Below are 14,195 nucleotides of genomic sequence, written 5' to 3'. Positions count from 1 at the left end.
TACAGAATAGAAAAAAATATTTGAAATCATACATCTGATTAGAGTTTAATATCCAGAATATATTAAAAAAAACTCCTACAACTCAACAACAAAGAACAACCCAATTAAAAGCAGCAGACTTTTACAGACATTTCTTCAGGAAAGATATACAAATGGCAAATAAGCACATGAAAAGATATATAAATGAATAGGAACTCAGATACTTACATGTCAACATTCATAACATCAGTCACAATAGTCAAAAGGTGAAAGCAACTTGTGTCTATCATCAGATGAATGAGTAAACAAAATGTAACATATGCATACAATGGAGTATTATTCAGTCATAAAAATTACTGAAGTTCTTATACATGCTGCAATATGGGTGAACCTTGAAAACATTATACTAAGTGGAATAAGCCAGACACAAAAAGATAAAAATTGTACAATTCTACTTATGTGAAGTACCTAGAATAGGCAAATTCATAGAGACAGAAGGTAAATCAGAGGTTACCCTGGGCTGGAGAAAGAGGAGAATGGGAAACTATGGTTTAATGGCTACTGAGTTTCTATTTCTGGTGATGAAAACATTTTGTAAATAGACAGAGGTGATGATTGGATAACACTGTGAAAATATTGAAAGCCACGGAATATACACTGAAAAGTGGTTAAAATGTCAAATTTTATGTTATACATATTCACCATTTATAAAAACAATTAATATTACTAAAAATTGAATCATGTTTAAATGAGTAAATTTATATGGTATGTGATAACTGAATAAAGCTGTTAAAATATACATATACTAAACATTTACCTTAAAGTCATGTTTACTGGATGTAACATAGATGAGTTTTTGTTTTATTCTTTGTTTTTCTTCACTGCCCATTTATAGTAATTTCAGATACGTATTACAAACACATTTTTAATCAACACTAAAACAATTGTTAATAAGCCATGAAGTGAATTCCTTTAGAGTTATACATATGCTCACTAAATTTAAATCAGAAATTCCCATCAGAATTATCCTAGTTCTGTACTGACATCTCTCTCTTCAGCCCATTCAAAATGCCACCCTATACAGTTACTGTACATACTGGATATAGCAGGAGCTTAATAATAATTTAAGTGAATGCATGATTAAGTTATGGATGGAAAACTCATGTGATCCATGCTGCTTTTTTCTCTCTACTCCATATTTCTAAGTCAATTCCTTGCTGATTCCTGGAGGTGGTGAGATTCTTTGAAACCTCAACTCTCTTAGAGACATCTGCCTATTGACAAATAGTGTAAGTTAAACATAGCATTTTTTAGCCTAATACAGGCTTATCATTATACATTACAGTGTTAGAACTGGCAGAAAACTTCACAGATATTTTGTTTTCCTCATAGAAGGATCCATCATTTTAAGTAAAATTGTTTATGTCTGAGTACCAAACTTACATATAATTGATGCATATGGAAAATTATATCATAGTACTTGAAATAGTAAATGTATGGAGTTGACACTAGAAATTTACTTAATATAAGTATCTATTGATGGTGGGTGATATTTTACAGTATAAACAGGAACTACATTAAAAATTAAGCCTAACAATTCAGAGGTTTCTCATATTTGGGGACATACCTTTGATGGGAAAAATAACAGTAGTTTGTGACTGCTAATGAACATAATTTAAAGGAGGACGAATTTACCATTGCTCACGTTCTACTAATACTGTGATGCTTTCCTCTTTTACTACAACTTCACATTCTTACCTTAAGTGTCACCCTTCCTTCTTTGTGGTCACCTGATCCCCAAAGCCTACCACCTATAGGTCTTTTTTTTTTTTTTTTCATTTTAATAGAAAATTATTTAAGACTTAAAAATCCTCTCAGAAGAAAATTAGCTCCAATAGCTGAATTTAACAGAGCTGGAAAACTGATCAATTTACCTGCCTTCTGCCTGCCTCTTGGTCTAGGTCATCCAGGGTCCCAGCTCCAAAGCCAAAAATAATTGTCTCACATCAAGATCTTTTGTATTGCTTGTACCTCACTTCTATCCAATTGACTGCCAAGCCTGTCCCTTCAGTTCCTGGTTGCCTGCCTGGCCTTTGGACCATCTATCCTATCTAGTCCCACAGTTTAGATTTCCTCTTGCTTCCCGATTTCATGCCTGATTTCAGCTGAGATTAATTTTTCTGAGCTGTGTCTGCATTCATCTGATCTTTATCTAGTTCCTAACTTCCATTTTGTTTTGTTACTCCCTACCTCAATGTTCAGTCTCTCCTGTGCCAGCCTTTGTTTTGGCATTGTGACACATTTTGAAGTTTCCCTTCAACTCCCTATCCCATCTCAACACTAAAAGCAACCCTGCCTGGCGTGCACCTAACTGTATCATTTACTGAGCTTACCACTCTGACAACTTTACACTGACTAGTCTTGGAGGAAGGAAAGGAAAAGAATCAAATATCACTTATTCAACCTAACTGTACAAATCATAAGTACTCACTGTAGCTAAGGAATTAACAGATACTTGTTGCCTCATCATTTGAGTGTATCTATGATTTTTTTTTCAAATAATAACCCACAAATATAGCTGCTATATATATCCCTATGCATTGATACCCAAAATGTAGACTCAATGACGGTGAACTGGTTAAGCTATTGAATATTTAAGCCAATTGTATAGAAATAGTGGAGATTAGGAAGCTTTGAAGACTGAATCCACAGGAAGAACATACTGCCAGCCAAACACAATTACCCAGATTAGGCTGTTGGACTCACTATGTGTTTTGGTAGATGACAATAAGAGGTCATTAACGGACGATTTCTTTTCAAAAAACAAATCAGTCAGAGTTTCCTCTTTACTGCCTTTTCCCTTAGGATTTAAGGCTATATTATTGACAGACGTATTGTCATTATACCCCGATTAGGCAAAAATATTCATGCATTATACATTTTTTTCCTCCTAGCTGCCCTCAAGACACTGGCAATCATCCTAAAATTGGTCTTTCCATTCTCCATTATGCTTGTGTGTGTGTATATATGTGTGTGTGCATATATGGGATCATTCTGTAAATCTTTAATGAGGTGTATTTAGTTATCTTGTTATATTTTTTGCTCCTGTGATGGGCATTTTTTATTCTCAACAGTTGTGACCAACTATTCCAGGGTTTGTTGTCTTCTAATAAGTCCACAGACTCTTAATTAAGTAAAGCACAAAAAGAAAATGATCATTTAGGAGTTCAGTTAATCAGAGTATATTAGCAGATCTAGACCAACATGTGAGATTATCAAGGACACATCTCTTCATGATTCATTTAAAGGAAACACTAACATTAAGAACTCTTCAAAACACATTTAAATTTGCTATTTAAAATGTTAAAGAATGACTCATTGCTACAGATCTTCATGACAAACACTGTCATGAAAAATAGTCCTCAGGATTTGGTGGTTTGGCATTTTTGAAGTCTAAGGTAGCCTTTCCATATAGCCAGTTCTTTATAATGTTGTACCCTTTGTATCACCTGAGTAATATTTTAAGAAATCAATTTTAAGACCAATTTATGCCATTTTTTATTTGCCTGCATTTATTTGGATCTAAATATTCAGAGTTCAAATTATATTTACTTTCAAGAATGTGGTTGCCTTGGTGCCCTGCAAAAAAAAAAATAATAATAACTTTACTTATGGTAATACATTCATAAAAATAAGTATGCTGGCTAGACAATGTGTCTCTCAAAGATGTCTACCAGAAAATAACCTGGAAATGTATTGTGCTACATTTCAATACTTACTCTTTTTTTATGGCCCTGTGTGCTTTAAGGAAAACTAAAGGAAGTGTTAAATGTGCATTTGTTAATCCGGTTTATGGGAACTGGAGTGACCCAGAGAAAACAGAGGTAAGTGGTAATGGTGAACTGTACTGTTTCAGAAGCAGAAACACACACACACACAGTGTTGTTTGGACATGTCCATATCATGGCTACAAGGAACATTTTAACAGAGTTATTTTATTGGGAATGGGAAGGAGTTTTAGTCCTTCTAGATGTGCAATGAGAATTTTCCATTCCAGGGCAGATTCAATCTGTTTGTAAAGTTAGTTCACTGTTAAGTGGCTTTGTGGTCACTGTTCATACTCAACAAGAGCTGACAAATCTGGAAAATATCAGTTTAACCCAGAGTATTAGTCAGCTACCCATAGTAACTCTTTATTGACTGTTCTTTGTATTCTACTCCCAAAGACAAAAGGGAGGACAGCATTCTGTGCTGTGCTTTAAATTTAGGTGTGAGCAGTAAAGGGCTATTACCTGATAATTTAGAATACTAAAGGAGAAATTAAAGTGTATTCATCTTTCTTGGGACCTTTTAGGGCTATTCTTTATCAGTGCACTAAGTAGACTAAAGAGAAAATGAAGTAAAATCTTTCTCATCTCTTTCTTAAGTAGATAATATGAGCATTCACTTAGATATCAAATAGGATTAGCCATGACACATCACTTCTTGTCTACGAAAACCTCCTTACATCTGATTTTAGAAATATTTTATCAGATTCATTCTTGTCAAAGTGAGTATATAGAAAGCTAAAGTGTTCATTTCTCCTCTATTATTTTTAAAGAGAATAGGCCACAAACAGTTGTTACCATTATTTAAATGAGTAACAAGGTGCCAGATTAGATGATTTCTAGTAGTTTTGGAACCTTGGTTGATATGGCTGAAGGCTAACACTTGACTTTTTAATTTGTGTTTTATTCAATAATGATGTCATATATACTTTTAGTATTATTTTGGTAGGAATGAAAACAAGGAATATTTCCCAGAACACTGTCAAGTCAATCAAGACACAGAGTAAAACTTACAATGTAGACCCCCCCCCTTCAAATGGATAGTCCATAAATAAATGCATATTTAGGAAGCCGAAGGTATCTTTTTGGCAAAGTAGGTAGGTGTAATACAAACCTACTTTCATTTTAGGAAAGGAAAGAAAATTTAATCTTTTTAAAAAAATCTTCAGTTTAACATTTAGTATCCGAAAGATACAAATGATATAAGGAAATCAAATGTAGTGTTTTAAATTTGGCATTTTTTATATTAATATCTTATAAACTTGTAATAATTAAAAAGCTGCTAGGAAGGTACTGTGCATCTTTTACTTTCTACTGAGAAATGGTCTCTCTGGCACACGGGTGGGGTTCATATCAAAGACCCACCTTTTAAGGTGCTTTCAAAACTCTATTATGTTTGCATACGGCAGTCAATTGATGACCAGAGAAACTTGGAAGCAATTTCCTTTTTTCTATCCAAATAAAAAAAATAATTCCTCTTTCACATTTTTTACCTTCCATTAAGAATGGCTAGAGAAGAAATTCTGCCACAGTTCTTGAACTTTGTTGCTGCTTTGATTTCTATTGTTTCAGAAAACAATGACTTTGTATACGTATAGGTATACTACATATACCTTTCCTGACTTTGTAACAGAGAAATAGACTTCTCCAAAATACTCTTCCAAAACCTCTTAGAGAAAATTCTCAAATCCTGATATAGAAATTGTAAGAATAGTATAATGAACTGCCATGTATCCATCTCCCAACTTTAATCATTATCAACCCGTGGTCATTCTTGTTTCACCTCTACACCACCCATTCCCACTATACACCAGAATGGTGGTGTTGGTTTATTTTTGTTTTTTTAAGACTGTTTTGTTTAGAGCTGTTTCAGGTTCATAGCAAAATTGAGCAGAAGGCACAGACAGTTCTCATATATCCCCCCACACACAAACACATGGTCTCTCCCATTATCAACATCCTACACCAGAATGGTACATGAGTTACACTGACAAACCTGTATCTTCCCATCATCCAGAGTCCATAGTTTACATTAGGGTTCATTCTTGGTGTCAACCAGGTTATTTTTAAACAAATCCCAGATATCATTAAATTTCATCTGTGAAGACTTAAGTTGTAACATTAAGGGATAAAAACTTTTAAAAAATATAACCACAGTATCATACCTAAACCTTTAATAATTCCTTGATGCCATTAAATATTCAATCAGTGTTCAACCTACCCCAACTGTCTCATAAATAAATAGGGGGGTTATATTTGTTGCTGTTGCTATATTTTTAAAATTAGGATGGATATAAGGTATATTATCCAAATTGATAGACATGTCTCCTAAGACTCTTTTAAAATCTCTAGGCTCCATTTTCTCTCTCATGTTTTCCTTGTACTTTCTTTGTTGAAGAAATCAGTGTTTGTCCTATTAGAACTTTCCACATTTTAGGTTTTCTAATATACTCTGTAAAATATAACTCTCTCAACTCAAAGTCAGGTTTATTTGTTTTGTATTTTGTTTTGTTTTGTTTAACTATGATCAATACAGCAGACTTAGAGAAATCAGCACCTCAGAAAGAGGTAGTCCAGATTCTGCCACTGCACTGCCCCATCCCACCAGAGGTGAGGCTAAGGCAGTGACTCCTATGCCCCAAGGGCCTTGGACACAGACCAAGCTTTGGTCTGTCAGCAGTGTAGGCAGTGTGGACTGTAGGTACTAGGGGGAGAGTCAGGAATGCTCTAGTTACTACTGCAGTGGAAATCCATTAAAAACTCATTGTATTTTGCATGATCTGGAAAGAAGTCTGTTACTTTAGTGACTAAAATCCTAACCTCTTCAATGTGTTTTTCTTTAGAGTTCTGTATACTCCTTCTCAAATCCATTGTATGGCACAACATCAGGATGCCTGGAGACCATATCTAATCATCTGAAGTACCATCCAAATCAAGTATGATCTAGGATATGCAGTTTGAGAAAATCCTACTCTGAAACCTGATAGAAACTCATCTTATGCAATAGTAAAAATAGAAGGGATTCAGAATACTAGTGTAATTATTACAATTACAAATAAATTTTCTTACTGATTAAATGTTTTCATGGAATCTGAATCAGAACCTTATATTCTTTGTATATCTGAATATTTTAATAAAATGTTCTACTTGAATTTCTTGTTTTCTTTTGATTTTTATCATGGTTATTTTTTTAAATTACAAATCAAATTGTTTTATATCCTGAATATAAATAAGTGTTAAAATGCTTATTTAAATGAGATAGAGCTTAAAAACAAGAATAAGTGAGTATACAAATTAGCAGAATGGACAAATCATACCAATCCTAATACACATAATCATGACTAAAAGTTATTTATACATCTTGGAAAAAATGTGAAATTGTCAGCCTAAACTTGCCTTTATTCAAATAATTATTTAACACACATCTTCATATAGACATAAAAATAATACTCAAATACATGAGTTAAAAAGCTTTGGACTTCAAGAAACTGAAAAATCCCTACACCAATTGTTTAAATAATGTGGCAATTATTTTCCTGAAAATCAGGAAATTGGGAGATAGAGCCCTTCTTTTGGTTGGTTTTTGCAAAAGCCCCATGCCTTCAGCAAGGACTCTGGTTATTTGTAAGTTTCAGTTCCTAGATTTTGTTCTCAGGCTAGCTCCCTGACAGGTTAGAGGACAGCTTTATAAGCTGCAGCACTGTTGCATTCACGATAAAGTTCAGAGGCAGAAAAGAGGCCATTTTTTCTCGTGTCACTAACCCTTATCAGGATGCACTCCCAGCAACAGCACTCTTATCGGCCAAGAGAGACATGGAGCCCATGCCAAGCCAACCTCTTCAAAGGTGATGAGGCCACCGTGGCTGGCGGACACCCTTCACTATACCCACTAGGCTAAGAACAGACCCGTGAAGCTCTCTGACAAGTACTTGAGGGAAGATACTTGAACAAAATTAGAGGACAGTTAGAATCAAGAAGGTGTCATAGCCATGTAACAAGCAACTATCTTCATCTGCTCTAAATAATAATAAGGGGAATGTTCCTTGCAGTCTATTGGATACAGACAAAATTAGTGATCAGCAACCTGCTGGCCTCTGTTCTTAAGGGTTTGGAGAGAAGAATAAAAAGTTCAGGAATTACTATCCCATGATCATTTAGGACATTCCTCAGACCAATGTAAGGTCAGTTGTATACAATACAAGGTTCACTACCAACATATTAGTGCCTTTTGTGAGACTACAGACTGGAAAAAAATACATTGTTGTTCATTAGCCTTCCAATAGATTAATCTCAAATTTTATGCCTGTTAATTGTTTTGAAGCCCATTAACTGCATTCTAGTTGCACTCTCTCTGATTATCTTCTCCTAACTGCTGCTCTCCTATTGACATCAACATTTCTGATCTAGAAACATTCACACAAGAGAGAATCACTTATTCTTGTGTTGAAGTTTGACCCCTAGCATTGTGGTACATATACATTTTGGGAAGCTGCATTTATTTTAGCTTAAAACTATCATCAGGGGTACCTGGGTGGTGCAGTCGGTTAAGTGCCCAACTCTTGGTTTTGGCTCAGGTGGTGATCTAAAGTTGGGAAATCAAGCCCTGTGTCAGGCTCCACATTCAGTGAGGAGTCTGCTCAAGACTCTCTCTCCCTCTCCCAGTGCTCTCTCTCTCAAATAAATAATTGAATCCTAAAAAACAAAACAAAACAAAAACTATCATCCAGATACATTCAGGATCTTTGCCTAAGCTTATAGGAGTCAAAATTCAAATACAGTTTTAGTAAAAGACCTCAAGGCATGAAAAATGTAGGAAAAAATGCCATTTTACAAAAGAGATAATAACAATGATTATCCAACTTAAATTGGCTTGTTTCATAGGAATACTGAGGAAATCATGACATACAGGTAGCTCCAAATTGAGGGTAACAGAAATCAACAGAGACTAGAAATTAAGGTATTCTTAGGAGTAAATTTTTCTTCAGGTACAAGTTATGTGCCCCCTAAAATGTTTAAATCAAACATTTTGTGAGGTTTTATAAATACATATGGCAATTCTATGAAACTAAAAGAATGAAACTGATTTTTTCTTATCCAATAGATAGAAGAGGTATGTGTTTATGTTGTTTTCATAATTTAATTTGACATTCAGAAATAAAAAATTTGTTTTTATTTGCATTGTTCTTCCACTGACAACTTTATGATGTAAGTCCAAATCTGCACCATTGTGATTTTAAAAATATAAAAAAGAAGAAGAAAAATAGAGAAAGGAAGAATAAGAAGTATACAGAGTTCACAAATTATATAGTTCAGCTTTAAGTCATGAAAAGATATTGTATGGTGACTAACATAATAAAATAAAATTTAAAAAAATAATAATAAATCATGAAAAGATCTCAAATTTCACACAGGACACAGAATCCATTGGAAGTATTTTTTTTAAGCCAGTGAATGTCAGGAGAATGGATCCCAATGAGTAGGGCTGATTCTTAGGGTTTTTAGTGCATAATATTTAAAACAACATCTTGTCAACTGAATTCATGTGACGAAGGTATTTCCCAAAATACACTATAAGCACATAATATTAATAACAATAGCAACAACAAATGGTAAGTACTGATTATCTGAAAAATGCTGTTTAAGTATTTTACATGTTTTAACTCAGATAAATGTAAACACCATACTGTATACTATGGTAGTCAGCCACATGTGGACATTTAATATGAAATTTACATTAATTAAAATCAACTAAATTTGAAAATACATCTCCTCAGTTGCACTAGACACATTCCAAGTGTTCACCAGCCATGTGTGACCAGTGACCACTATAATGGAAACACTGGAAACATTTTCATCATATAAAGTTCTCTCAGACAGCACTGTTTAGAACAATGTTGAAATATTTTGCTATAAATGGCATAAAAGTAATCTCTACAAATCTAATAAGCACTAGAACTGGCCAATTTCTAAAATAACAACAAATTATAAATAAAACAAGCCACATTTATCTGAAAGAAAACTAGCAAATATGTGATAAACAAGTACATATTAACAGTGCTGTCTTGACGTATAAATGTCAAATAACATTCTGTTATACCATTATCATCTTTGCCTAGTCCTTTCTCTACATTTAGATGGCACCTTGAAGAAATTGTGTAAGAATTTGCTTTTCTCTATTAATCTTCTTGACCATAATTTTTCACATATATCACACTAAGAGCAAGATTCACGAATCCTTTAAATCCTGTGTTTAGCACATTAAGGGCATGTGCTTCAGGTAAACCAATAATTATATTCATGGCAACATCTTTCGCAATAAGTAGTCTTAAATTTCATTCTTAAAGATAAAAACCAGGGAAAATCCATAAAAAACTGACTTTTTTTTTTTTACCCAAAATGCCTTTTAAAAATAAGACTTCTAATATGTATTTCACTGCCAAACCAATGACAGGTTTGTGAGTCTTAATGTTCTTCTGATTTTCTTTGTATCAATTTGCAAAATGCTTTCCATTTCATTGCTAATGTATCTAGAAAACTAGTCCAAGTGTTAATATCTAAAGTTATCATCAAACTCAATATCCTACTCTTTAAATAATTACTTACAAGTGGAAAGGCACCACACTTCAATGAGCACACACTTTGTGAAATTTCAATGAAACTAGATACACGCCATATCTTGAATTAAAGAACTCTGTAACTATGAATCAGTTAGAGCATGCACAAAAATAAGTAAGTAAATGAATAAACAAAATACTTAAGGACTCACTTAAAAATTCATACTGATTCATGTCATTAAACATTCTAAGAGAGTGGAGTGCTCTAAAGAGCACATTTTCTTCTCCAGAATGTGGAAGCAAAAATAAAGAGCTTTTTACTTTTCTACATTTGTATACATTTATTTATTTAGGTCCGGCTCTGGGCCCTATCAAGATGACTTCTTTGAAGTTTTATATTTGTTCAGAGTTATGCAGTCAGTATGATTTGGGGCCAATAAAAATAAAAAGCCATCATGAGAGATCAAAAATAGCAGTCCTAGTTTCTCTATCTAGTTTTCCCCCCCCAAAACAGATATTAAGTAACCATTAATCTACTGCTACCATAAACTAATGGTTAAAGAGAAAAATAGTCACTGCGGGGTAATTATAATTGCCATTAATTTGTTCAACAAACTATTTGTACATAAATATTACATTGAAATAAGTGAGACAGACAGTGTGAGGAGAGTGAATAACAAACACAATATATAATGTGGCTTCTTCCCATCTGGAACTTCTATCCTGCCCTATATGGGAACCTCTAAATTTTTCTCTATCTTGTTAATTACTCCAGTGCTAATACACATCTTTAAGCATATGAAGTAAGAAGTTGATAAGATGAAATAAATATATATATGTATACACACACATATATATATGTGTATGTATATGTATGTGTGGGTGTATATATATACACAAACACACATATATATTTTAAAGATTTTATTTATTTTTTTGACAGAGAGAGAAAGCACAAGTAGGCAAGAGGCAGGCAGAGGGAGAGGGAGAAGCAGGCTCCCCACTGAGCAGGGAGCCCGACATGGGGCTCGATCCCAGGACCCTGGGATCATGACCCAAGGTGAAGTCAGCCACTTAACCGACTGAGCCACCCAGATGCCCCACATATTCTTTCAGTGAAGTGGACCAATAAAACTAAATACAAGTTCTTTAAAAAAGAATAATAAATCCCTGATGAAACAATAGCAGCAGCAACAAAATAAACCTTTGGTGAAGTAAATTATAAGATTAAAATAAACACCTGAGCAAATGAATCAAAGAAAGATTATGCACAAATAGCCTATGTCAGAAATAGAAACAGTATAATCACCAGAGTCTACCAACAGTGAGAAGGTAATGAAGATATTGTAAAAACCAAAAACAAGAAATATGACAAAAAATATCAAACTTTAGAGGAAATAAATCCCTTGAAAATATAATTTCCTAAAACAAACATAAGAAATAGAAAATATAAGCAGTCCTACAGCAAAGTAATTGATCCATACTTAGTAATCTTCCTTCAAACAAAGCTCTAAGTTCATAAGATCCACTAGCAGGTATTATAATACCATTAAGAAATAATGCCAAATTTATATAAACACTTCAAAAGAACAAGAGGTACCACTTCCCAACACATTTTATGAGGACAGCATAATTTTGATACAAACCCTGACAGAGATAGCCACAATAAAGGAAAATGTTAAGTCAATATTACTCATAAATACAAATGTGAAGTACTAAAACAAATCATACATGCAATGAACATATTACCATTTTCATATTTATTCCATGAATGTAAGTTTAACTTTAAAAATCAGTCATTAACAGAATGATAAATAAAAGCACATGATCGTTTTAATAGATGCAAAAAAAGTATTGTGTAAATACAACAATTGTTTATAAAGGCTTATTTGAGAGAAAGCAAGAGAGCAAACATGAGCGGGAAGGGGAGAGGGAGAGGAAAGGGAGAGGGAAAGAGAATCTCAAGCAGACTCCACACTAAGCACAGAGCCAGACATGGGGCTCAATCCGAGGACCCTGAGGTTACAACTGGAGCTGAAACCAAGAGTCAGACACTGCAACACCAGGTGCCTCAGTACATTTGTTTATAATGAAAATATCTTAGGAAACTAAAAAGAGAACTTTCCTAATGTGATAAATGCACCTAGAAAAAACTCACAACTATACTTAATGGTGGAATATTAATTTCAACATGATGTTAGGAATGAGTCACAAATGGCTACTATTACCACACCTTTCAAAATATTTGAACTGTTTACTAGTAATGTTTGTGAGAAAATAAGCCATGAAAAAAATTTTAAATGATTTATTAGAAAAACAACATTTACAGGTCACATGATGTTACACAGAAAATTCAGAATAATCTCCAGATTAACATTAATTATTGATTTAACAAATTTGTCACATACAAGATTAATATATATTGTCTAACTGAATATCTACATATCATGAACTAAAAAAATTATTTTAAGCAAAATTATAATTTAAAAATAAGTATGCTAGAATAAATCTTGCAAAAGACATATATGATCTAAAATATTGAGATACTAACCTAGGTACACAGATACAGTATTCAATTTTTCCCAAATTTATCTGTAAGGTCAGTAAAGTCCCTATCAAATTTCTATCAGATGCCTAAGGCCTGAGAAGTTGATTCTAAATTTTATATGGAAATACAGTGGGGCAAATGTAGCCAAGAAACTGAAAAAATATGGTATGAGGATTTCTTTACTGGATATCATACATAAAGTTAGAATAATTAGCAGATGGTGGTTTTGGCATAAAAATAGACATATAGAACAATGAGGCAGACTAGAGATCCCAGAAACAGATACACACATATATGATCGATCAATCGATCAATCTATCACACATATACCTGGATCTACCCATGTGGCACTGCAGAACAGTACATAAAGACATGTCAATAATGAGCCAAAAATTTTGTTTGCATTTAGAAAAATGAGTGAAACCTGACTCCCACTATATATTTTCCATGCAAATCAATTCTAGGTGGATTTCGATGTATATGTAAAGGTGAACAATAATAACACAAACAATAATAAACATCCTATACTGACCTAGATATGGAAAAACATGATAATTATTTATATGAAGGGAAAGACTTATGAAACAATCAAATAATTAAGAATAAAAGAAAAGACTGATACATTGGACATTAAAATTAGAAACTTCTGTTCAATAATATACACCATTAATGTGGCACCTGGGTGGCTCAGTCATTAAGCGTCTGCCTTTGGCTCAGGTCATGATCCCAGGGTCCTGGGATCTAGGCCCGCATCAGGCTCCCTGCTCTGCGGGAAGCCTGCTTCTCCCTCTCACACTCCCCTGCTTGTGTTCCCTCTCTCGCTGTGTCTCTCACTGTCAAATAAATAAAATCTTAAAAAAAAAATAATAAAATAAAATAAAATACACCATTAAGAGACAATAAAGGGGACGCCTGGGTGGCTCAGTTGGTTAAGTGGCTGCCTTCAGCCCAGGTCATAATCCCAGGGTCCTGGGATCGAGTCCCACATCGGGCTCCTTGCTCAGCAGGGAGCCTGCTTCTCCCTCTCTCTCCCTCTGCTTGTGCTCTGTCAAATAAATAAAAATCTTTAAAAAAAAAAAAAGAGAGACAATAAAGAATGAATCACAGAGTAGGAGAAGTTATTTGCAACACATAAAACCAACTTATATATCTAATATATTTTAAAACCCTACAAAATCAAAAAGAAAAATGCAAACAAAATTTATTCCAAATTCTTTCTATAAGGCCAGCATTTCCCAGATACCAAAACTAGATAAAGACCACACCAAAAAAGAGAACTACTGGCCA

At 33.7% G+C, this 14,195-nt stretch overlaps 1 protein-coding gene across 1 annotated transcript in view; it reads left to right on the top strand.

The window, feature by feature from the left end:
- MALRD1 (MAM and LDL receptor class A domain containing 1) overlaps positions 1-6,851 on the top strand; it is an 807,963-nt gene extending 801,112 nt beyond the window's left edge. Inside the window, exons 40-41 of the mRNA XM_035022447.1 lie at positions 3,788-3,863; positions 6,650-6,851. Of these exons, the coding sequence (XP_034878338.1) occupies positions 3,788-3,863; positions 6,650-6,748 (175 nt within the window). The 3' untranslated portion in view covers positions 6,749-6,851. The remainder of the gene's footprint in view (positions 1-3,787; positions 3,864-6,649) is intronic.
- Positions 6,852-14,195: the final 7,344 nt, after the last annotated feature.

This window comes from Mirounga leonina, unplaced genomic scaffold, assembly GCF_011800145.1.
Source record: "Mirounga leonina isolate KUSES-001 unplaced genomic scaffold, KU_Mleo_1.0 Mir_175, whole genome shotgun sequence".
Taxonomy (NCBI): domain Eukaryota; kingdom Metazoa; phylum Chordata; class Mammalia; order Carnivora; family Phocidae; genus Mirounga; species Mirounga leonina.
This window is presented reverse-complemented; position numbering and strand designations above follow the sequence as displayed.